This window comes from Petromyzon marinus, chromosome 1 (assembly GCF_048934315.1).
Source record: "Petromyzon marinus isolate PM22_M1 ecotype Great Lakes invasive population chromosome 1, UKy_Petmar_22M1.pri1.0, whole genome shotgun sequence".
NCBI lineage: Eukaryota > Metazoa > Chordata > Hyperoartia > Petromyzontiformes > Petromyzontidae > Petromyzon > Petromyzon marinus.
In genome coordinates, this window is record NC_133667.1 from 31,201,725 (window position 1) to 31,228,979 (window position 27,255).

The 27,255-nt window shown below is 40.9% G+C and overlaps 1 protein-coding gene across 4 annotated transcripts; it reads right to left on the reverse strand.

Moving 5' to 3' along the window:
* Positions 1 to 26,817, reverse strand: GABPB1 (GA binding protein transcription factor subunit beta 1). 4 transcript variants are annotated; one of them, XR_012941682.1, is made up of 11 exons: positions 26,361 to 26,817; positions 19,353 to 19,460; positions 18,775 to 18,942; positions 18,046 to 18,240; positions 17,296 to 17,443; positions 15,595 to 15,708; positions 13,196 to 13,354; positions 11,948 to 12,136; positions 10,809 to 10,936; positions 4,146 to 5,416; positions 1 to 227 (listed from the first exon to the last, which is right to left on the reverse strand). XR_012941682.1 is itself a non-coding variant. In XM_076067039.1 (11 exons), the coding sequence occupies exons 2-11, from the start codon at positions 19,458 to 19,460 to the stop codon at positions 196 to 198; spliced, it is 1,446 nt and encodes a 481-aa protein (XP_075923154.1). In that variant the 5' UTR covers positions 26,361 to 26,817; the 3' UTR covers positions 1 to 195. The 4 variants fall into 4 exon arrangements, 3 of the variants coding, with proteins under 3 accessions (XP_075923154.1, XP_032805014.1, XP_032805003.1); XM_076067039.1 differs by having other exon boundaries at positions 5,212 to 5,416; XM_032949123.2 differs by having other exon boundaries at positions 5,183 to 5,416.
* Between the last annotated feature and the right edge of the window lie 438 nt (positions 26,818 to 27,255).

A 27,255-nucleotide genomic window follows, 5' to 3' on the forward strand; every position in this document is an offset into this window, starting at 1 on the left:
TGAAAGAGGTGCATGACCTTTGTTACGAAATTTTATTTGTGAAATTGCTGGAAAGCGTATTATACAAATGTACAAAAACACTGCCAAATAGTCAATCAACAGCGATGACCTCGTGAGCTCACAGGGAATTGCCCCGACCAGTTCATGCCTTCACACCGTCATCAGCATCTGCCAAGTGCCCAAGGTTGACACCATTCAATGATGTGGGAAGCCGGTTTGAGGTGGGGCTGCAATTACAGAACATTGGACATCGCTGTCATATATACAAATGGTTATCCATCTGATCCAGAATGAGAAAGAGACAAGTTGACATAAGGAGTGGCACAAGTCAATGTATTGTGCTTTGAGGATTTGCAGTTGCACGTTATCTGTGTGAAGCATCTATCATGAGGAATTGTTAGTTGTCACAAAATGACTCGCATTTTTTCCATTGGTAATCTCAGTTTTAATATGCTGTATTGACCTGTTTAAGAGTGCCGAGTTTATTATACATTCCGGATGTAATAAAGTCACATTTATTTTCTCGGATTAAAATGTGTTAATCTGTAAGACAAATTTCAAAATTAAATGGTCATTGATTCTCATCTCCTAACCCAACCTCCTTAACCCCAAAAGCACCAAAAAATGTAGAGGCATCCCAAATAACCTATATGCTAGTCCTGGGCTGCACAACACGAGTTTTAAACTTTGCTGATGAGAAGGGACTTAGAAGTGACTTTCAGGTACGTTGCCCAGGTAATCTATTAATGCCACTTCCAAAAATGTGAATGCCACTGCAGTGACTACATTAGGATGCAACAGCTGTGCTTCAATTCAGTCGAAAGGTTTTTTTTTTCAACCTCAAATCGGCATCCTGGGACAGACAGCCTAGAAGTTACAAGAGTTATTGGTGTTTTGGGTAGCCTTATTTTGTGTGTAAAGTGGTTCTAACATGAATACAAAAGGGACTCAAGGCTTGCAAAACCTTTAAACCACTATTGGAAAACTGCTTTTCAAGCGTTTGGCAGGATAAGCTTGGCAGTAGACTTTTGAATGTCAGTGAAAGCTTGCATCGAATTGGCATTTAGTTTCTGGCAGGCATGTAATGATGGATACTTTATAATAGATACTTATGCTCATCATACATGCATCAAATTGGGCACTTGCCCAGTTGGTTAGCTGCGATTCATAAAATTACTATGCATATGATATGCTGATACATTTAGTCTAAGAAAATAAAACTACACAATATAAGAATACAAATAATACAAAACAGGATCAATTATAATCGTATGGATAAGGCTGTATTTCAAATTACATGATGCATCCTCTCAACAGCACTCCTCGCTACAGTTAATATGCAGTCTCAATGTGACTTACAGCCTCGCCTTTCTCATGCCCTCGTAATTCCCTTTCAAAGTTGAGGGGGAGGTGTATGGCGTCACTTGAAGAAATGTAGTATTCCACTTTCCAGCAGATTGTACATGCTTGAACATTTTACAGATGTATACATTTCTAACCATTAAGGGCAGTTGAAAGACATTTCAGATTGAAATAGTTTGCATATATAACCAACCCTTGATTTACCAAACATGTGGTTCAACAGCCGTTCATTTTATCTACGTATTTCTTAAATTATCTCAAGCATGTGATGGATGCATCCTAAATTAATAGCAACATTACTTGTAAAAAAAACTGTTTATATATGATAACTCAAGGTACATGCCAAAAAAAATCCTAATCGCAACTAGTGACCTAAAGTTAACATATTTCGGCTTATTTTGGAATGGGGTAGGGAGAGGTGTCATATTTGATTATGCAACAAGCACCACAATATGCTGCTCAATTGACAAATGCAAATTTTGGTCCAAACTATACATGGACGACCAAATTAGAAAAATAAAAGATACACGAGAATAACCAACATGCAATGACTCCAAGTAAGAAATGTAATACACGATACATTGATAAATGAATAAAGTAGCTACATTATCGAACAAATTAAAGAATGTTCTTGTTGAAAGTTTTTTTTGGTAGCCGAGTCAAACACTGGTGAAGACACCACTGCATTTGGCTATGAAAACCATAAAAAAATCACTGGAAAACACACCACTCTGGAATACAGGAGTACTCAATTACCACGTAACTTCGTAAAGCAACTCGCCCTGCTGGTTAAAGGCGCTCTATAAATGTAAGCAATGGTGGTGGTGGAAAAGGCAGTGATAAATTAATGTTCCAGGCTGGTTTATGCTCTAAAGTTTGATGCCACGTTCTCAAAAGGTAAAGGTGTAGATGTAGCATTGCTAGGCTGAATTCACAATGTAGCGACAAAAGCCCCACCTCTATGTCCAGCACTGACCACATTCAATTATGTACGAAGCCACTGTACATATTATATTAAGACTCATGACAACGCATAAGACCAACTTGCATTTAGGAAGGTGCCAACATGGAACATGAAATAACTAGTAGCTCAATTAATCATACTGAATGGAGACTTAGAGATGGTATTTTCAGTAAGGAAGGAATGGGAATATCATTAACAAGGCCTGTTACGACGTGAACATTTCAGAGCCCCACAATTTAAGTTCACGGAAATCAGATGAAATTTGATGAGATTGTGTTTACATAAAATATACATACACGTATACCTGTTTTGCAATTTAAAACTATTGAATGAGGTCATAATTATGCCATTTCATTACAATACATGCACTTCTGCTTCATCACAGGAGTAACACATTACAAAGGTTTTGTTTTTGAAACAAAATAGCAGGATTTAGCATTCTAATTTGTACATAAGTTTTCGTAGGAGTGTTTTATATTTGTATTACCAGTGCTAACATGTGACATCACTGCTACAAGAACACCTGGACACAATAGTAAAGTCTTACCATGTTCATATTAAACCAAGTTATGAAGGCTGTTCTTAGGATACTTGATGGGATTACTTTGTCTACCCAAAGACTACTCTGAGAAAGTGACACGTGGTTTGCTGCCTAATGCACGACCTCTCATATTTGGACATGTGATGCGATTCTATATGGTTGACCCAGCCGAGCAGGTTCTCTTTATAAGGGTGCCTGCTAGGTGAAGGTGCCTCTTGGCTGCAGCGGATTAACAGCTACCGTTGATTGTCAGGGGATTGATACTGCCACTTATAGTTCAGATATACCATATTACTCACATTCTGTCCTCACTGCACTGGCCCATTATAAATTACAGAATCGACTTTGAGATTCTTCTCATGTTTAAGGCCTTGAATGCATTGCTCACATTTTATATTTCACTGCAAAACTTAGATCTGCTAATTCTGGTCTACTCAATATTCCACAGACCAGACATTGTTCTATGGGAGGTGGAGAGTTTTGCAGCCAGGCTCCACGATTGTAGAATTCTCTTCCTCAGTCCATTAGGGAATCTGAGTGTTACACTTTTTAAATCGTCTTAAAACTCACCTGTTTTTACAGACTTTCTCCATAAATTAAGCTTTATGTAATTCGCTTTGAAGCCTTGTGCGAATTGCGCGGTAGATTACCGAGTTCCTTATACAACTTGGATTAAACCAGTCATGTAAAAAGTTGCTCTAGTCTGAATGGAAGTTGTGATACAGCAATGTTTTTTTTTGGTGATAGTTTCATTGGAGGTTGCACATAACCAGGTTTACATACTACATGGTCTTGGATCTCAAAATGGTGTTTAAAATGCAATTTAATCAAAATCAGTTCTGTAGCATAATATACCTTATATTTATTGTAAGTAGCACTTGTAGTGCATCAGTGGAAGAAATTAAATCCGAAACAAAAGTATAAAAAGACATTGTAAGCGCATACATGTGGCATGTGTTTAAGGCACGGTGGGGCTCACAGTAATTTATGTTTTCATCAATGTACACGAGAACCTGTCATGGAACTAAACTTTTAAATTCTGCAATTAAAACAAAGACAACCGAAGGACTTTGATATGTGTATCATGTAATGATTTTTCTCAACCATTTTGCAGTCTCCTTTGAAAAACTGTTTTGATCCAAGACCTGCAGCATATGGTATAATTCATGGTCGTTCTATCATGAGTCTCAAAAGAAGCATGCATCACGCTGTGACTGAACCAAACCGGCATGTCAACCATCTGGCCATACCACCTGTAAATCACCAATTGCCACTCACTTGTTCTCAGGTCGATAACATAAAAAAGTTTCCTGTATGTATATTCGTAGCTTTAAAAAATATAAAATGGGACTTTATTCTTTGACGACTGTGATGGCTTCCAGATTAACAGTGGCCTCTTCCACAACCACCAGCATGGCCGTGGTGGTGTCCATTGTTCCCTCGGTCTCAGGATCAGTCTTAACGTCCACGGCTCCCTCGTACGCCTGCCTGTCTTCATTACTGCCTTTCCCAGCAACTTCAGACTCTGTCTGGGTAACCTCATGTTGCTGTGGGGCTATGTCACCACATGCCTCTAGAGTCTCCTTGTTCCTCGGCTCCTCCTCTTGTGTTACCGTCACAGCAGGCTCCTCCATCGTCATCAGCACAACCGGTGCTTCCTCCAAAGTAATTGGTTCCACGCCCTCAACGGTAACAGCTTCCACCCCCTTCAAAGTGACCGATTCCACACTCTCTATTACTGGTTCCATGCTCTCAATGGTGATGGATTCGATACTTTCCAGGGTGACAGATTTCACTATCTCCACGGTGACCGATTCCACACTTTCCACAGCGACAGATTCCACGCTTTCCATAGTAAGTGGTTTCACATCTTCTACAGCAACTGGTTCCATGTTGTCCATCAAGATTGTCACCTCTTCCTCATTACCCTCAACAGCCAGTTCCACATTTTCAGTTGAATCTGCTTTTATGCTCTCCTCCAGGACTGGTTCGAGATTCTCCACAGTGACTGGTTCCACATTCTCTAAAATGTCTGCTTCCAGGCTCTCTGCAGAGTCTGCTTCCACTGTCAACACAGTCATCGATTCCACATCAACTACCGTGTCAGGTTCCACCTTCTCTACAGTAACTGGTTCCATGCTCTCCACCGTGACTGGTTCAAGATTATCAACCGGATTAGTTTCCATATCTTCCAGGGAAACTGGTTCCTCATCCTCCACCGTCACCTGCACCACATTCTGCAAGATGACCCCCTCACAGCTACTGGTAGGGATGGAATTTGGGGCAGTGATTGGGGAAGGAGTATCAGTAGCTACCTTGATAGCGGTGGGTACGCTTTCCACACCTTTGCCATTATGCACATTCGCCATGGCCTCCAGCTTGGCACGGTATGCATCTGCCTCCTGCTCTTTCTCCAACAGCTGTTGACGGAACTCCTGTGCTTTACGGTTAGCCTCTGCTAGCTGTTTCTGCAGCAGCTCTTTGTCCAGGCTTGTTTGCATGGCCCCACTGGAACCTCCATGCTCCATCTCAGCCACCTTCTTGACACTCTGCTCAAGAGATTGATGTGGGAAAGTAAAGAAAGGTCAGCATGGAACTATTCACAGAGATCCCATCACTTAAGAGTAGTGTAACATTGCCCAGCACAGCCATACCAGTGGTTATAAAGTACCGGTCCATGTTTCTTCACACATACATAGTTATTATTTTAAACACGTTTAAAGACAATGAACATAGGTGATCCACCACCCCCTCGTGATTTAATGAAAGGCTGAAATTTGAGATCGTGATTTCATTCAATAGGCTGATTTTATTTGTCTGTGGTGAATGTAGCACCACTAATAGCTGCAAGATTTTCATGAACCAAATACATGAACATATGAAAAAGTCAAATTATATTGCACGAATAATCAATCATTATTCATGACTTATTTTAGAGTCAGATCGTATAAGGCAATGTGTCAAACCCTCCCGCACCTGACAGCCCAATTAAATAAAATTGTCACGTGAAAAAATGTGCTAATTTATTATTACTTTAGGATAGTCGTAGGTTGGACAGCAAACCACAACAGTGAACAATTTGGAAAGACTGTCACTGTCAGTTACAAACATGGTTAAGTCTGGGGCCTTAAACGGGTGGCGTAATGCCAGAAAGTCCATAACTGTTTTTTGGGTTAGATCGCGTAAATATATAAATGTGTCATTAAAACTCGCCACCACCCGACACAGCCAATTCGTCACTGGTACAGCACACCGGTGTGTTAGAGCTAAGCCACAACATTTACAATCTGAGTGGTGGCAGGTTTTAACGACACATTTATATATTTACACGATCTAACCCAAAAAACCTCTTATGGATGATATTGGTCGCGAAAGCCTACGTGTTAAAATGTCAGAATTAGTTTGATGTTAATGTATTGAGGTTAATGCATTTGTATTCATTATACCGTATGAAATTACAATGCATTGTAAAATGAATATATATTTTTGGTGACATAGGTTAGTAATAGTTAATTACTTACATTAAATTATTTATGTTATGCTGTTGGCTTCAGTTAAAGTAAATATTCCTATCAGATTTCGATTTAAAGCTTTCGTGACTGCAAGGATTCATCTTCTTTGGTTCTTATTCTTAGTTTTTTCGGTAAAGTCACGTTGAAGAGAAACAACAAAATAACACTCAAACCATGAAGAAGAACCCTCTTGAGGAGCCTTTCAAAACCATCACTTTACCCTACATTGCTGGGATCACAAAAAATATCTCCAAAATCTTGAATAAACACAAGATCCAGGTCCGTTTCAACACATTACATAAAATCCGTGATCTGGTTCCGTCTGTAAAAGATGTGATTCCGGACATACAATACCCTGGTGTCTACAAACTAAGTTGCCTCTGTGGTAGTAGTTACATTGGAGAAACCAAACGCCATGTCTCGGACCGCATTCGTGAACATAAAGCAGACCTTAAACACGGTAGGACCAACACCTCGGCCGTAGCAGATCATTGTTCTAATTCAGTAGGCTCACATGCCATTGACTTTTCCAAGACGGAGGTTCTTTGTAAGCCATCTGGCTTCCATGAGAGATTCGTTCATGAGGCTATCCACATATACAAGCACAGAGACAATTTCAACCGAGAAGATGGATTCTATCTTAGCAATCATTGGAAAGATTTGATAAATCATTTCAGTTCTTGATTGATTGTTCACGCTTACAGTGGCTTTCAGACAGCATACATTATAAAAAATTTCGTCTCCCCCCTCCTCTTTTCAAAAAAAAATAGATGGACTAGTCCTGGGCAAACTGCCAATCGCTACGCGTGACGCCAACGTTTTTTTTTATAAATACACCGTTTTAAAAATAAATTTATGCAAACCGACACACCTGATGATGACCGTTTGAGTTATGGTCGAAACGTCGTGAGAATTTTTTTTATTGTTTTATATATATTTTGTTATTTTGTTGTTTCTCTTCAACGTGACTTTACCGAAAAAACTAAGAATATGAATTACTGCAGTCACGAAAGCTTTAAATCAAAATTTCTTTGGTTCTTTCGGTAAAGTCACGTGTTGTGGCCGAAACGTCGTGAGAATTTTATTGTCTTATTTTATTTTATTATTTTATTCTCCTTCTACGTGACTTTACCAAAAGAACCAAAGAAGATATTCCTATCAGGTTGTGATGTCATTACTTAATGCATTTTCCAAGCCACACTCAGCATGTGTGAAGTCTTATTTTATTTCTCTCAATTTCAATAGACTAATTGGTCTTGGCCAATAATAGTTTTACATAGATTAACATCAAAAGAAATTGAATGTCCTTGTTGGCCGGCATGTTCCACAACTATGGCAATTGATGTTCCATTGGTGTTCTTTAAAATTGTGTGCTCATCTCTCATCCCTTCTGGCCAACATATCATTTGCTACGTGTAAGTAATGCAGTAAATTATTTATGTTTGTGTTTATGATAACAATCAGATTCAATGAATGAGGGTACCTACCTTCAAATTAAACAGTATACTCGACCAATCAATTTGAACATAAGACAATAGCAAATCATCAATTCCCAATAAGGAACAATATTTTATAAAACCAATGGCATCAAAACTACCTCCTCATATCTTAACTCTGAAAACTTGATTAACATAATGGAAGCTATCAAACGTAACCCTAATGAGATTGTGATTAGTTACGTGATTTTTCAAGGATTATCTAAATACATCCCACCATTGGTTGAACACCGCTTAAATATTATTATTTTTATGGAGAGATTTTCTTTTACAAAAAAAGGAGTGGAGATGGGTTCTCTGGTCTCCTGTTATTGCTAATTTATACGTGGAGACCTATAAAGCACAAGCGCTAGATTCAAGTGCACTAAAAACCTCGCATTAATTTAGATATTTGGATGTCACACCTGCTGTCTGGTCACATAGTATAAAAACACTTACTGAATTCCTAAATTACCTAAACCTGTCCTTTAAGTTTACCATGGAGGTGCAGGGAAACCCTCCCATTTCTGGATATTCTGATTGGACAAAACCCAAATTTAAAAAAGTGTTGAGAGAATATGCACACTGACACCTATCTTAATGCTCACTCACACCATCAACCACAACAAAAATCCTCCCATCAAGACACCCATACACACTGGGCAAAACAGCATCTGATGATGAACGAGATTAAACATTTCAAAACGCAAGATACAATAATCTATGATTAACAGATCATTAAGTGTAAAAAGCAAATAATATATTCTAAACAATGGAATTGAAAACAATTTTTAAAAACTCCCATATATTTCAGGAGTAACTGTTAAATTGGCGAGATTTTATGTAGAGAAAAAAATGTTTATAGAAATATTTGGCACTTGTGCTAAAGATAAACGCTCAAAATAAACAAAAGTTCACCGGATGAATTGCAGATATGGTAAATGCGATGTTGGCCAGACAGGAGGAAAGAAAGGCAAAATATTCAAAGAACACAAAAGGAACATCAAATAAACGAAGAAATTTGTCAGCTATGCAGAATATGCATGCCAATAAGGATATTAGATTGATTTTCATAATGCTATTGGCCAAAACTAATGATATAAACTATAAATTAAGTGGAATAAAAGATCATTTCAATCAACCGGCCAGTTAGAGGCTGAGTGTGGCTTGGAAATTAATTAATAAAGCACATCACAACCTCAACAAAAGTGTATTTAGAGCAAATGAAACTAACACCATATTAGTATAACACTAAGCATTTTGTATAACTAACTAACCTATGACCAACATGTATCGCCACAAATATTTTCACATTCACATTAGTGTAAAGTTTTCTAATATAAAAACATTTTATGCAACTATATTAACCTCTACACATGTATGTATGTAGTTTGCACCGTACGAAGCCAACCGTGTTAATACACTTCTTCTTTGGTTCTTTCGGTAAAGTCACGTAGAATAATAAAATAAAATAAAAAAATTAAATTCTCACGTTTCGGCCACAAAACAAATGGCCTTCTATCGTCTGTCGTCCCGACAGGTTTGTTCCTTTCACCTGAAGAAGTCCACTTGTGTTGTGGCCGAAACGTCGTGAGAATTTTATTGTTTTATTTTATTCTCATTCTACGTGACTTTACCGAAAGAACCAAAGAAGATTAATCCTTGCAGTCACGAAAGCTTTAAACCGTGCTAATACACAACTTCCTGCTGCTTCCAGCTCTCTTGTGGGGCACCTCGATAATATCACACGACCTAACTTAGACCCAAGCCTGGAGGGACATTTTCACAATTCTGGCAATTGGCTCATGATGCTGGCTGTAACTATTAGAAAAAGTATTCCCAACTTGCAAAATGTTGTGGATTGCTCTCCAACACAGAGCTGATTGGTCACCCTGTGCCCTTATAAATCTCAGCGTTCATCCCACAAAGTCCCACCATAAGGGAGACACAAAAAAAGAAAAAAACTTTTCCCTGTACAAGAATACGGGTAAATTATATGGGTTGACAGGTATGGGTGTGCTGAAGCAATAATACATTTGCACGTTTGTTCACGTGACTTAGGTATTTAGTTGTGTATAGTGTATGACACACAATGGCAATATTACTCGCATAATCTGACCCAAAAATCAATTAATCATATTGGTCACGAAAACCTACGTGTTGAATTCATAATAGTTTTAAACAATGACTTGATGCATTGTTACAAGCCTCAAATACACAATGTTATCAATATCCACAATTTCACTGACAAAGGACTAAGGAACATCTATTGTATATACTGGAATTTGATTCTGAATTCCAAAGAGTGTAAGTGGATCTGTAAAGAGTTAAAGGAATAGTTTTAAATGTGAAACAGCAATGTGGGTGAAGATGAGCTACACACAACAGATTGTGTAGTAAGAATGATGGCCCCTTCATTGCCCCCATCAAAATGCGGCCTGGAAGCTCTTCCCCAATTAAGTATGTGCGATTGCTCACACACTCAAAATGGTGAAACCAGCATAGAGGGTGAAATGGAACACATGATTGTTGCAGAATGGCTCCCATGCAAATATATGCCCACTTATACCCAAGATGTTTATTCTCTATCTATTGCATTCACTGCAAGATGAAAGCCGAGTAAATTCGTCATGAGCCTCTTATGAAGGCAAATAAATAGGAGACCAAGCCATCTTTATTTTTCCCCAGCTGTCATAACAATGTTTTGCAAAACTGAGGTTCATAAATTAACTTCTATTCTAAAATAAGGTGTCTACCAAACAAAGTCTAACCACTTGTGAACCTTACATTGAGTAAATTTCACAAATAAAATTTCATATCGATAACATTATTTAAAAGCTACAAACTTTTATTTTATCAATGAGGAAAATACTGTTTATGTTGTCTTTACGGTTTATCTTGTGGGATGAATGTGTAATTGTCACATGGGATGGTTTGGCTTGTGCACTCCTTGCCTTGGAAATGCCCGCTTTGTGGTTGTTTACAGGGGCAGTGCACAATTTCTTCATCAGTGGCTCCCTCGGCTCCTCACATGGTTCGTTGGTGGTCTCCGTTGTCATGTGTCCCGCAGGGACAGCCAATACTGCAACCACCCAAGTGTGCGAGGTGTTAAGGCAGGGTTAAGGCAGGGGTAGGGAACCATTTTCTTACCGAGGGCTGGATAGGACTTGCAAACATTGGAGGTCACACATTAAACATACAGTGGAGTCACTTTTGTAATATAAAGAAGCCCTTGCAAAGAGGGATGTGACCGAGCATGATAAAATTATAAAGTGTTGCCACGTTCAAAATATTGGCGTCTCGTCGCAAATTCGTGTCTAAGATGCTTGCAGTGACAAATAAATATTTGCAGGCCATTTTCTAGTGGCAGCCCTCATGACCATGGACCGTATAGGATGAAGTTGAGGGCCAAGCCATAGGCTCCCCACCTGAGTTAAGGTAATTATTTGACATTATTGGAAGACAAGCATTTAGCCCGTCCAAGGACGGGTGTATTGTAGTAAATCTGAAACTTCCAAGCGAAAACCACACCGCAACGTGATATTCGTTGCATGAATGCACATGCAATTTGTAAGGGCGTGGTGACACAGACCTATTTCATTTTAAGGTTATAATCCCTTGTTCATCATGACGTCCTTTTTACTTTGATGTCTCAATAGCGTTACGGAGATTGCGTGACGTGAGGGTTCTTCCTTTGTAATGAGGGTTGTAAGTTGACGCAGAGGAGGGGGGAGGAGGCGCATTGGCCCCCCATGTGGAGTGACGTCAGCCGCTAATTATTATGAATGGGGGGGGGGGATGTGTCCATTTGGAGGACGTCACCTGCTCATGAATATTAATGAGGGGGGCTGGTCGAAATGGAGTGCCGTCACGAGCATTAAGGACAGACATTCCTGGGTGATTATAGTAGGTGTTATACTCCAGGAAATAAATTCCAGTTGCACTGCTTTGTATTTATACACCACAAACATCCATGAAGCAAGTTCAAATCCCGTGCACATTTTAGCAGTGTCATGTCCACAAGAACAAAATTACATTTTAAATATCAAAACATTCTATCTTTTGGTAATGTTTCATCGCATCAAGTCCTGACCTTGCTGCCCATTGTGCATGGCTAGCAGGATAGGCTGGCCCATGCTGCCTCCACTAAGCGCCGCTTGTAGGTTGCCCAGCTGAACGCCATCCGCTAGGATGGTGATGACTCGCTGGCCTCCGACCCCTGACACCTGCTGTATGGCAGCATCCACCGCATCAGTTTCGGTGGTAACCACCTCCTCTGCCACTGCAGCCACAATCAGGCATGTGCAAGCATGAAAAATACACAAACATAAGATCATTCCAAACTAACCACAAGTCTCTTACCAATCTAGTAATGTTAAAAACACTGCAAAAACAATGTAATTACTGTACACTTCAGGTATGATTAAAATTATCTACTATAATCACCCCAAAAATGTCTGTCCGTCCCGCGCGTGACATCACTCCACATGAGCCCCACCCCCCTCATTAATATTCATGAGTGGGTGGACTTTTACACGAAGGTAGAGGAAGGTCAAGCTTAATTAAATAATGTATTACACAGTCGCTTCAAATAGGACATTCTTTACAGAAAGTGACAGTAAAATATAAATCTGTGAAGCAGTGCTACATCTGTGCATGACGTCACTGCAAAAGAGCCCCTCCCTCTTCATTAATATTCATGCCCGCGTGGAAATTTACACGAACGCACAAGGTCGCGTACTCCACATGCCGCACCTCTCCCCTCATTAATAATCATGAGCGGGTGACGTCACTACATGCCGCACTCCTCCCCAATAACCATTAGCGGGTGTCGTCACTCCACATGGGGCAAACCCCCCCCCTCATTAATAATCATGAGCTGAACAATTTTTCTATTGAATATTTAAGATTTACTGCAATATACACCCATCTTTGGACGGGCAAAAAAGCTAGTTCTCAAATGTTTACAATATTTCATTTATAAGACTAAATTCTGTATAATGCATGAACGATAAATATATTCAGGTATTACTGCACTGCACATTTAGGCCTAATTTTCATACCCAAATAAGACACGCCTTTTTGAATTTATCACTCTTCACAATTCCAAGGCAAATAAAGCCAATACCTGTTTCACACACCTGATGATTTGTAAACACAACCTGGTGGGTTGAGGACTGAAGTTTAAGCTCCTATCTAAATCCATCCCTTAATGGGTTTTTTTACATGCAGTAAACACCATTCTTATTTTTACGCTATGCATCTGTGCTTGCAAAAATATGGTACATCAAAAATTGTTCAATACTGAATTGAGGAACAAACGAGCCTGTGCCACACTTACCCACTCCCTGCTGCTTGTTGCCCCAATTAAGCGAGAGCTTCCCACCTTCACTGACTGTGAAGGTGGAGGTGCACCCGTCTGTGCCTACAGTCTGAGCCTGCGAGGCCACCAGGCCCTGGGATTCCAGCCACGTCCAAGTCTCCTGTGCCGATGACACCACTGCAGGAAGGTAGGAGTGGTAGAGAGGTGTTGGGGAAAAGGGGAGGATCAGGCAGTGGAATACATGTTTATGATAAACAATAGCGATTATAGCACTCACTTCATTGGCTAGGTGATGTAATGTGAGTATATAACCACCTCACGGTCCCAGGCAGACAAACAAAAGATTAAACTGATTGACAATGAAGACTGATCATTGTAGCAACACAAGTATATTATTTTATGAGAATAGGGTTTTTCCCCTTTTTTTGGCAACAAACCTGAAACCTTTTTACGAGGATTCATGTCTGCATTAACCACAATACCTGCAGTCAAAATGCAAACAAAAAACATAATATGAAAATATATGCATTGTCCTTGAAACTGATTGGTCCACACCAAGAGCTGTGTACGCCTTTTGGCGTCATCTGGTCGAGCACCAATTGGGTCAAGGTTCAAAAGAAAGCCATCCCTTGGTGTGGACCAATCAGTTTCAAGGACAATGCATACATTTTCATAGTATGTTTTTGTTTGCATTTTGACTGCAGGTATTGTGGTTAATGCAGACATGAATCCTTGTAAAAAGGTTTCAGTTATGTTGCCAAAAAAAGAGGAAAAACCCTATTCTCATATTTTGGTACTGGCAAAGGAGGTCTAATATATAATTTTATGTTATATCAATAATATCATTTTGCTATTCAATATTTGGGTGGTGAACCACTGGGCTCAGCTGTGATCATGTGTTTTTTTTACGTCATTTATTCACAAATAAAAGCTTCATTCAAGTTTAATGAAACTTAAGAGGTTGCTGCATTGAAATTTTTACCAATTCCTTTTCAATAACAATAATTCCACTTGTAATACACACACTATTCACTCACTTTCAAGAGAGAACAACTCGAAGGGACGAGGAACCGCACACAGGCAGGAAGGCAGCCTAGTGGGCAGCCAGCACCAACAATTGCCCAAGCTCTGCGGGTTCTCCATATATTTAGGTGTTATCAGTCAATTAATGAGTATTTAGATGTGGGATGAAACCAGAGCATGCAGAGAAAACCCGCGCGTGTGGGGGGGGCAACACAATCCAATACAGACTGAACAGGCGTAGTGGATATTACTGCACTACCTTTTAATGGCAAGCCCGGGTAAAGCACTGATACCCACGGGATGGGCGTTTCACAACATGTGTGTGATCCACCAACCCTTTCCTTCATAGTTTTAGATTACAGGAATGCACTTCCATTGCCCGTACAGTGGTGAGAGTGGAAACTGGAAGTGCAAACACCCCAAGTTCTGCACAGACAGGTTAGGAATTATCTTCTCCTGGCCACCTAACAAGCGAGCAGGTTTGAAAATGATCCACCAACCATTGCCTAGAAATTTCTGCACTCCAAGCATGTGCCAACTCATCAATGTCATATATGTACACTCTACAGCATATAAAGTTTTTTCGCTTGTGGAGGCCACATTTATTTGAAAAGTATGTTTTAAAACAAAGGTAATGCCTTAAAAATGGGCTTTGCAGGCATATGCTTTTGCAATCTGTCTCTGTAATGCTAACCCTACTTCAACTTTCTTCAACTACTTTGACATACACAAACCAATTAGCTTTGGTCAATAGGAAATTCAAAAACAACCAAGCAACCGGTCTTGAAGGAGCATGTTTATGCGGGTACTTAGATAAAGCAACCCCGTTGATAAAAATACGCAAATGTCAAATGGATTTCTTTTGAACAAAGAAAACACCACTCTCAAAGAACACCCACATGAGCTATGCAACCAAACTATCTGAATCATGGGTAGCTGCATTAAGAACAAAGGTGAAAATGCTGTAATTGTATTTCTTAAACCCCATGTGTTTTGTGGCAAATGGGCTGAGAAAGGCCTGCATAATGCATGCTGCGGAAGTCACAATGACGCACAATTTTGCGTAAAACATCTTTTAGTTTTCTGGTAAGTAGCTAAGTGCTCAAACTACAGCACCACCACACCCCATAAAAAATAATGCAGCCACTTTAGTACAAACTAAATGCGTTAACAGTAACAAAGTTGTACATAGCCCCCCACACACACATGACTAACCGTGTGGATTGTATTTATACATAATTTTCACAATAATTTGTATTCTGATGCTGACATGTACACTACAAATAATGACGATATTTGATGCATAAGGTGTTTAATAACTACAGGGTAAGTAAAGAATAAGGAGTACAATTTAAATATGTGTGGGACACGCAGGTGTTGTTGGCATGCTGTACCAGTTGTGTTGGGAGAACTCGTAAGCGGTGCGGAGGCCTCAGCTAGAGCTGCCAATGTAGCCAGCACCGATGTAGATGAGCTGCTGAACTGTACACTCTGGGATGCGCTTTCAGCTGAACCATACATGGGAGCACAACAACGTTAAAACAATCCATTATCTAGCCCCAACAAAAGCATTTGTTTTCATGTCATCATTTTGTTTATGTTTTTGCAAGTGCCTGAAGGCCTGTGGAGTTGCAATGATCCATGCGCATGCAAAATTAATTAAGTGTACAGTAAAACCTTGGATTGCGAGTAACTTGGTCTGCGAGTGCTTTGCAAGAAGAGCAAAAATATTAAATAAATAATTTGATAAAACGAGCGAGGTCTTGCAATACGAGTAGTACGTATACACTTTGTCTGCCGAGCGTCACGTGATCACAACTGATATACGAGTGCTTTGGATTACAAATACGTTTCCGGAACAAATTATGCTTGCAAGCCAATGTTTTATTGTATATATGTATGTTGAACTTCTTTCACACCGTACGTAGCCAACCATGATAATCGGAGATGCGGGAATCGGTGTACTAGATAGGTCAAGAAATGTACGGCTCTTTATCTTGTTTAAAATCAAATTATTTCATTCATCATCAATTGTCTTTCCACTGCTAAATAAAGGCTTCCCCAAAATTTCACTATCCCTCAATGCAAGAAACCCATCGCACTTCTCCCCAAGATCTGATCTCATCTCTGCAGCAGTTGTCTTCTCAGGCACATTTTATCCTTTGGATTAAATTTCATCACCAGTCTTTGCCTATCATCCTTCTCATGTGGCTTGGCAAAGCACACAAATCTATCCTAAACATAAATGACACCTGATTTGCATTTGTTCACTGATCCATGTGCTACTCCTTTCGTCTCTATGTAATTCTAAGAAGATATCTCAATGCTGTTTTGCACACTTCAGCTGTTGCTCCAGCTTTCAATCAGAGTGATGATAAATTGACAAGTATAAGCAACTTACTTTCCAGGTCACAAAAATAACACGACAAAAATCTCTGGGTAACCTTAGCCACAACCCCTTGGTGGTTACTTTCAAATACTGCAATAACTTGTATTGCTTTAATCTGAAATACATTTGCAAAAACTAGATTTATACACATTACCCATGATTTCTACCAAAACAGCCTGTAATTACTCAGTGCTTCAAAAATAGAACAGAAATGCTAAGTGTGACAAGAAAGGAGTTACACTAGCCTGCGTCAACTAATGATTTACACTGCCTGTTTGCTTCCAAATTAGTTTGTCGATATATTTTTCAAATCCACAGCAATGCAGGAAAACTGAGCATAACCAATGCTGTGCTATTTGCTGAAAATTGAAAGACTGCATGAGAACGTTCACATGAGTGTCATTGTGTTATAATATCAGAACTCGTATACATCAATTATTCACATCAAGTATTCACATCAACAACCAAAAATACAATTATGGTCCATCTTCCCTTAATATTACTGTTACACACACCTCCCTCTGGCATGAGAAATATGTAAAGACATTGATGGATGTAGAAACAGATACAGAAAAGATGGCAATTATGCTGGAATGTAACCCAGATACATCTTCACAACCCTACCAGCCACCTAGTGCAGACGTAACCAACCTTATCCATTATCCATTGCACAGTTAAGCGAGTGATGATCTACTAAAAAACTTACTGGCTGCTTTGGTGTTGGATGCAGACACAAGGCCTGCTATGTTCACCATCCCGCTGGGGCTGAAGATGATTTGTGGGGATGACACGGGAATGCCCATGCTGCCAGCACGCTCTAGTGGATTTGTATTCACCTGGTTGGCCATGGCCTCCTGCACAGAGAACACTAGTTACTTTGCAGCAGTTGATTTTGCCAAGTTTTTGCAGTAATTAAAAGGCGGCAAAGATAATTGAACTGTTGCCTTCTGGACAATTAACCACCCAACATATTCCAACCACGCGTAACACAAAAAATAGACACTTAGTTAAATGGCTGAAAATACCTGATCACCACACCAGGCTCTGAGTAGCCCAGCCCCCCCACACAAATCATATTGAATTTGAGCGGGGAACCGTATCGCCCAGCTCTGTTTTGCAAGAAATTCACTACAAAAGGCAAATATATTCTAGATTTGAAGCTTTCGTGACTGCAAGGATCCATACTCTTTGATTCTATTCGGTAAAGTCACGTAGGTAAAAATAAAATAACAAAAAATCACGACGTTTCGGCCACAACACAAGTGGCCTTCATCAGGTGAAGGGACTGGACTGTGCAGAGGACAGCGTTGGAGTGAAGACAGCAAGCCCAGGTTGCGTCCTTTAAGCTGTATATATTTGATGAAGATATTTATTTTTAGACGAACAACATTTAACAAACATTTAAACTGCAAAAACCTGAAATTCTTATGAGCTTTGGGAGATGAAAGCGCCTGACCTGCAGGATGGATAGAAGGTTGGCGTGCCCTCGGTCAGCGGCGATGTCAAGTGCTGTCTTGTCGAATTTGCTCAGTGTGTGCGTGTCAGCAGCGCCGCGCACTAGCGCCTCCACCACGGCACGATGGCCATGCTCCGCAGCCCAGTGAAGCGCCGTCATCTTCAGCATGTCCTTCGCATTCACCTCCGCCCCATTCTGGAAAGGAAGGATGGGTAGTCAGGCAGCGGTCATGGCTTTTGTGTTTTGAGAATAAAAGGGGCAGCAATGAAAATTGAATTTGCTGTATGCCAAATGAAAATAGAATGAAGATGTTGTAATTGTGGTTTTACACTTAAAAAGGTCTGTAGAGGCTGATTGTTGCTGACAAAGGTGATAGTATGGACATTGCATAGGGTGACTCAAGGCAATGTAAAAGTAATTGGTGCTCAAAAAGAAAAAAACTACAGGAAATTGTTCTGCTCTTCGAGTATAATGGCCATTTTTTTTGTATTGGTGCGTTTCCTAACTACGAAAAGCTGCACACCCATATACTATTCCATCCCAACATTGTATTTTCAGATTCATAAATCACAAGGTGGCTAATCAGACTTAAATTGTAGAGGAACATTAAAATTTAATTAAATAATAACTTCAATGTAATTTTCTGTGCCGATGAAGAAGAGATAAGTGTCATTAGCAGAGGTGATCATTTATGGTTTTTAACATTACTCGGGGTAACTTTGAAGGCACCTTGATGAGCAGCTCAACGATGTTAACGTGGCCCTCCGAGGCGGCCATGTGCAGTGGCGTCTTGTCCACCTTGGTGCGGGCATCACGGCTTACACCGGCACGCAGCAGCACCTCCGCCGTTGTGTAGTGTCCATACTGTGCCGCCAGGTGCAATGGCGATGTGCCCAACTGAAGCAAAATTCATTTGACACGATTAATTTATATGCTTGCTTTATGGATTACCGTATACTTTAACAGCTAGGAGAAAATCAAAATTAGTTTACTTGAAAACTGACGACACCAGAAAGACTGTTAGATTCTATGATTATAGTAATAATGATTGTGTTGGGGATATATATCTCAGGTGAATATTAAAAACAATCCACTCTGTAATTCAAATGTTATGTGGATTGGTAAACATTATTTTTTCTTAATTTTCCAACTTAACCATGTTATCGCATGATCAGCTTTGTGTATGTGCCTTTATGACACAAATGAAAATTATATAAACAATGATAATGAATAAAACCACAAATCCTGAGAGATGAAGCTATAAATCTATTTTACAAATGAAAGTGATCCAGAGATGTGACACCAACCCAGTCAGTAGTGAATGGCGCGCCATTTGTCATGAGGGAACGAACTTCATCGTCCTCCCCATTCCGTGCCGCCATGAGCAGGCGCTTGCCCAAGTCCACCAGCGACATCTGCGTTCAATCAGCATAATGCAGGTCACCAATCAGCAAACGTTTATAAGTCACTACACACTCCATTATTGTTGCACAAATGACAGCTCTTAATTGGTACACATGCCAGGATTTTATGACAAGCTGAAAAAATTGTACCACGAAACCTGCCATAACACTAATGAGATGTGGGCTGGTCTAAAAAAAAATCTTAAATAATTTTAACACACTTCTGTCCCATCCACTCAAGTTTCAGGAATTTAATGAGCAGAGAATGCAACAGTAAAAATTGTTTAACTTTTTTTTATGATTACCATACATTAGTTGACTTACATTTATGTATGCGTGATGCAAAATAATAATCCAGGTTTCAAAATACAATACAAGCCCAATATAATATAGTTCATTACACCGTCGGTCAAGTTTCTCGAATTTATTTTGTTACTTTATGTACGCAAGGAAACGTAGCAAATCGTACAAGTGTGTTCACCTGCATACACATGCGTGCTATGGAAAGATAGTTCCATTAAGCACTCGCGTTCAATCCACACACAATAATTACAAGGGATTGGCCGAATATCTCAATTTAGGCTTTCCTGAAAACTCAACTCTTACTACATGTTGAATGTTTGAAAGGACAGCAGCAATCACATGAGTAATAACAATCGAAGCGTTGTTGTATTATACGCCTGCAGAGGGCAGCAGAGCAAAGATTTCATTTGTAAATGAGTACTCTACCGATAAATACTGTACAACATACCTAAAGTCATTTTTTCAACTACAGGTATGTAAATTACAAGTTGGTGACAATGACGGGCTATTGGCACTTTAAATGGCTGTACACCATAAAGATACTTGTGCAATTCAGTAACTTTCTAGAGTTATCAATTATAACACGAGTAGCCGATAACGTGGATGTTATTCAGCACCGCATTATATCAGGCCTTACTGTCATATTGTTAATATACGTTTCTAAAAAGAAGAATTATTCAGCAGTGGCAAGGAAAGATACAATGTTATGCTGACCCCAAACCCGGACTGAAACACATCAGTGTCTACAGTAAAAAATTACCCACATCTGCTTATTAAAACCAGCAGATAATGAAACGAAAATCCTACTTGCTTGGGTAGGTATTTCTACGAGATAAACTGTATGCTGTGTAAAAAACACATGGAAGACATTTCTATTTTGTTTGGCCTGGAAGCACTCTGAATGATTACTGACAGTTATATCGTCTGGGTGACCACCAGGCCATTAGGTCTGGAAGGCTACCGCAACTATATCACAAACCTCAACACAGCCAGTGCAGAGAAAGAAATGTGTAGTGCCCTCCTGGCATTGTATAGGTGGATGTTGGGTGGCCGTCCAGAAAAGAATGCACAGACTGATGGTCAACCACCTGCCAGTAATTAATGTGTGTTATAACGGCCCATTAAAAGGAATATTTATGAAAGAATAACATCTTACATAATGCATACATTCACTGTTTGGACATTCACACTGCAACATAAATATAACACATGGCTTAAGTGATTTTGACTTAAAGCTTGCAGGCTACTGAAAGACCCAAAGAATATTAAGTATTTTTTTTGTAAAAGTGGAATCTACAATTCCTTCATAGGAAACATTGTCATTTGTTAAAATAAACATGACCTCTTGTGAAAATGCGAAAGGCACCCACTCGTGAGAGATAATTGGTAGAACGTAAATCAATTAAATGAAAACCAACAAATTTGGTACATGAAAGGTGAAGGTCAGCTCCAAATAGTGATTACACCACTACAGATGGAATGTCTCATTTTTTTTATGAAAGAATAAGATGTTATTCTTTCATAAATATGCCTTTTAATGGGCCGTTATAACACACATTAAATACTGGCAGGTGGTTGACCATCAGTCTGTGCATTCTTTTCTGGACGGCCACCCAACATCCACCTAAAATCAGGTCTCATTTTTACGGACGATTCTCACACTTATGATACTTTCATGTTTAACATATGCGGAAGCTCACCATCTCCTCACAAGCAATTTACCAATAAATTCCGTGTTGATTAGAAACTTGGCCAATGTCTAACCTAACATGGCTAGGAATTTAATTGGGTACCTTTGGATTCAATGCAGCTTTCCAGGCCCAACATGATTAAAATGTAATAAACAAATTAAGTGGATTTTTTTTACGGCTGCAATTTGCAATTACCTATGTGGCTGTTGAGAACTTGTTAAATACCGCATTTATTTTACCATCTGGGCAAATGTGTATATGATTTAAATCAACTGGAAATAGCACTCCACCATCTGTTGATTCATTCAATTAAAACAATGTCCACTAATGAAATAAACCATATTTCTTACTGGCGCCAGTCAAGTCAATGCAGTTGTCTTTTTGTACCAAAGTAACAATTACATCTTACAAAGAACTGATTTCATTCATATTACAACATGCGGTGGTGCAGCTGTGCATTGGGTAATACACTGCGCTGTGAGACTAGCTACCCGAGTTGATTTCCCAGCCATGGCTAAAATCCGTGGCAAATAAGATTTTAATTGGTCATAGGACCACTCCCGGGACCCCCTACATAAACTGTACTGATTAGCATGGCGAACTGTAGAAACACCCCCACAATGCATAACTGTCAACCCCGTATCAGTGCCTACCTTATTTCATACCAATTCAGACTCTATTGGCCAACCCGTGCCCTTATAAATCTCAACGTTCATCCTACAAAGTACCATCACAAGGGAGAAACACAAAGACAAAATGTGTGTTGTTGCCCGTATTGAAACGGCTGTAGCCGTATGGACCTGAAAACTCAATTTCCCTGTACAAAAATACGGGTATGATAATGAACGCGGCATGAGGAATTCTTCCGGCAATTGATTGTCAAGGGCCTATGAATTCTACATGTACTATACAGTATAAGCCAAGTACCCAGGCAAAAAAAGTGAACAAATCGCATTAAAAACACCACTGAAGTAAAAAATACTGCCATAACCCTGGTTTGTTTTAGCTTAAAAAAATGCTAACAAGGATAATAGCCAAATGTGTAAACGATGTCGGTAATGCTTTTATACTGTACATTTTTTACTCAACCGGCATTCCACATCGCCACATTTTTTTGTGTCTGGAACCCAAGGCTCATAAAAATAAGAGAAAAAGTCAACGGCAAAGACTGGAGTGTGTCCAAGTAAAATCAAGCACACAGCCTTACAGCATTTTTCTCAATGTTCCATGAGAACATTTATTTTCGTTGGCCATGTCTTGTACAGTCAGGGGAAAAAGTATTTGATCCCCTGTTGATTTTGTACGTTTGCCCACTGACAAAGAAATGATCAGTCTATAATTTTAATGGTAGGTTTATTTGAACAGTGAGAGACAGAATAACAAAAAAATCCAGACAAACGCATGTCAAAAATTTTACAAATTGAGGGAAGCAAACAATCAATCAGATTCCAAACTCTCCACCACGGCCAAGACCAAAGAGCTCTCCAAGGATGTCAGGGACAAGATTGTAGACCTACACAAGGCTGGAATGGGCTACAAGACCATTGCCAAGCAGCTTGGTGAGAAGGTGACAACAGTTGGTGCGATTATTCGCAAATGGAAGAAACACAAAAGAACTGTCTATCTCCCTCGGCCTGGGGCTCCATGCAAGATCTCACCTCGTGGAGTTGCAATGATCATGAGAACGGTGAGGAATCAGCCCAGAACTACACGGGAGGATCTTGTCAATGATCTCAAAGCAGCTGGGACCATAGTCACCAATAAAACAATTTTAACACACTACGCCATGAAGGACTGAAATCCTGCAGCGCCCGCAAGGTCCCCCTGCTCAAGAAAGCACGTATACATGCCCGTCTGAAGTTTGCCAATGAACATCTGAATGATTCAGAGGACAACTGGGTGAAAGTGTTGTGGTCAGATGAGACCAAAATGGAGCTCTTTGGCATCAACTCAACTCGCCGTGTTTGGAGGAGGAATGCTGCCTATGACCCCAAGAACACCATCCCCACCGTCAAACATGGAGGTGGAAACATTATGCTTTGGGGGTGTTTTTTCTGCTAAGGGGACAGGATAACTTCACCGCATCAAAGGGACGATGGACGGGGCCCATGTACCGTCAAACCTTGGGTGAGAACCTCCTTCCCTCAGCCAGGGCATTGAAAATGGGTCGTGGATGGGTATTCCAGCATGACAGTGACCCAAAACACATGGCCAAGGCAACAAAGGAGTGGCTCAAGAAGAAGCACATTAAGGTCCTGGAGTGGCCTAGCCAGTCTCCGGACCTTAATCCCATAGAAAATCTGTGGAGGGAGCTGACGGTTCGAATTGCCAAACGTCAGCCTCGAAACCTTAATGACTTGGAGAAGATCTGCAAAGAGGAGTGGGACAAAATCCCTCCTGAGATGTGTGCAAACCTTGTGGCCAACTACAAGAAACCTCTGACCTCTGTGATTGCCAACAAGGGTTTTGCCACCAAGTACTAAGTCATGTTTTGCAGAGGGGTCAAATACTTATTTCCCTCATTAAAATGCAAATCAAGTTATAACATTTTTGACATGCGTTTTTCTGGATTTTGTTGTTGTTATTCTGTCTCTCACTGTTGAAATAATCCTACCATTAAAATTATAGACTGATCATTTCTTTGTCAGTGGGCAAACGTAAAAAATCAGCAGGGGATCAAATACTTTTTTCCTCACTGTAAGGGGCCATACATTTAGTACGTACGCATGGAGGGGGGAGGTGAACACATCGGAAACGGGGGGGGAGGGGGGTGAAGCCTCGATAATATTAATGCAGCCGGCGGTGGACCATCTGTTTGCTTAAACACGTTAATTAATAGTTTCTGCGTGGATGAACTATCGGCCGTTCTATAGGATTCGGGGGGGTGCGTCAAGCGAACGTACGCAGGTGGGGGGGGGGGGTGTGAAAAGTACGCGTGCGTACAGGGAGGGGGGGAGGGGTCAAGTTAACATATTTTTGCATACCTACTAAATGGATGGCCCCTAATGCAAATGTGAGTGGCCCTGATAACGTTACAAGAACAAAGGTCCTATTCTCCTCATTATCGCTTCTTATTTGTCAAACCTCCCACCCCCTTTTGTACCACTATAAATGTTATTAAAAACACCATTGTCTTCGCCATTAATAGTAGATTTTCTGCCGAACTAGGTTAAAGTGTTGGCTGTCTTAATGGATGGGTGTTTTCATCTATGCTTGTAAATCAAAGGCAACAGTTTATATTAAATCCCCTAATACGGCGCAATTTTTATGAAATACGTAGATTGACAAAATCTGTTAATTACCGTACACATAAAACAATGCATTGATAACAGCATGCGGTGAGTATTGCCTGAGATTTTTTTTTATCATTCATCAAAGCGGTCGAAAAACTGTTACATTATTACTATATAAATTCAGAACCAAATCTAATCTGACAGTTAATTTGCGTAGCCATTGGTGACAGGGCTGACACTGCCGAGTCGCCAAAACTTAAGAGCCCAGCTGAATTAGGGTTGGGCAGCTGAAACCTGCATTGGAACGGAGGTGGACTTGGCTCAGCGTGATGAACTCTTGAGCCACCAACCACCTCGTGTGAAATTCGATCTAACTTGCCGATTGGTCACGTGTCGAGTGAAGGGCCCCCACCCCTCCCAATGCCCTCCAACCCCTCCCAATGCCCCCCAACCCCTCCCACCCAGCCGCGCATCTGGCCCGCGTCACGCGAAGCCTTCGGAGTTTCCTTAATGGAGGCACGACTCTCCTGCCGGCCAGCTCCACCAGTACAGACCGAGGCTCGACCCACCCGCTAGGCCTTGTCTACCCACACCCCCCCCCCATATATTTATGTGAATTATCGCCAATGTCGTGTATTTTGTTCCCCAACTTAATAGTAACAGTAATAGAGATAATTAAATATTTAAATAAACGCATGTTTTATACAACTGGTGACTATGCATTGTAGGGACACCCGACTGGGACGCCTGTCAGCAGGCCTTTAATTTACTTGACTGGAACCAGTTGACATCTTTACACACACGAAAATATAAGCTTGTTTTTACTAAATCCACTTAAGTAAACTATCTCCATGTCGCGGGTTTATATATTGCAACATTTTGGAAATGAGTAAAGTGCATTTCCAAAATATGATTACTTAATTTTGAAAAGGCCCTACACTGGGGTGGGCACTTCTGCATATGGTTCATAGAACTTGTGAAAACGTCACGGGGGAAATCTTAAATGAGTGGTGTGCGGTGACATTCTCCACTGCTGGATGAACCCCCCCCCCCCGCCGCCGCTAGTTAGTTGAAGGCCTCAAAGCTTCCGTCTGAAGACGTTTTCATGTTTACATGATGGGTAAATAAAAAAATAAAAGCACGCGCGAGTTGGGAGTCCACGGCCATGCATTAACAACAATCATCGAAGCAGCAGTGGCTGCTGGTGGGGATCGGCGGCCCCCTCATCTCTCCCCGGGCTCTCATCGTGCGCATCTCTAATTATGCATCTCCTCCCCCCACCGCCTCCGCCACCGTCCCCCCACCCTATGCGAGTGTTGTCCGCTCTCTCGCTCGCGCTCTCTCTCTTGATGAGCCTTTGTGCCTTTTCCGGGGGAAGTCGACAGATTTCTCGCCCCGCAGTTTAAGAAGAAGAAAAAAGCGGGCGACTTCCACATCCGGTGAGAGAGCGAGCGCGCGCGCGCGGCGACCATGACCTGGAATAACTTCGCCTCCTCGACAACAACAGCCGCGAGCGAGAGGGGCCCCCCTCCTCCCAAGCACGGCTCTTTCTTTCCCGCACGGCTCTTTCTTTCCCGCCCACCCGGCCTCGTCTCGACACTTTCCCGCCTTCGCCTCGCACCCATCGAACCTTCTCCGGCGGGGTGCGTTTTCCCGCCAACATTGCTTTTTTATTTACCCTTTACCTTCGCGAAGCGGCGGCGGCGGTGGTGGCCACTGTGAAGAAGACGACGTCTTGTGTTTTTACCCTCCCCCCCCTGCCCTCTCTGTTAAATGTATTATTTATGTAGGATCCCACGCTGTTAAGTTTTGTTAAAAATGTCCACAAAAAAACCCGTTGACGGCTTTTGTTGTCTTGCGTTCGATGCGTTATCCGTTCGCGTCTACGCCTTTACAATCCACCCCCCCCACTTCTCGTTATCGTTTTACCGAAGTAAGACCGCAGTCGTTTTCGACATATACGCGTTAATGTTTTCCCCTTTTTTAATGTTTAAAGACGATTAAGAATAAAAAAATCGAGAGACTTCGTCCGGAAGAGATTCCACCGGAAGCACATGGCGGCTGTGCGCGGCGTGGACGCGGTCGCCTTTATAATGCGTAGCGCGGATAAGAGCGGCGTCCAATCGCCTCACAGCGCGGTGCCTATGCGCGTTATGGAATCTAAACCCAGTGCTGCCTTTGCAACAATGTTTTTTTTATTTTACCACGGTGACTGAGCACAGGGCCCAAAATGCAAAGTGGCCAGCTGCAAACAAACTATATATAAAAACTATTTTTTAATACCATGTAAGGCCCACTGACCTCTTTTTCAGAAGCAACCTGGCAACAAGTGATAGCCCAATTAAGTGGCTTATGTGGAAATGTATAGCAACCTAATTCTCTCAAGGCATGTTTCTAAATGTGGAGGGGGAAAACCGGAGGACCCAGATAAAAAAGTCCACGCAGCTTCGGGGAGAACATGCAAACTCCAAACATCACTAAAGATAGCGGTTAACTACGTTTAATGAATTTACAAAGGTAAGAATTTGGAGAAAATCATGGGAGATTGAATTCCCAAAAACGCCAAGCGGCCAGCAACAA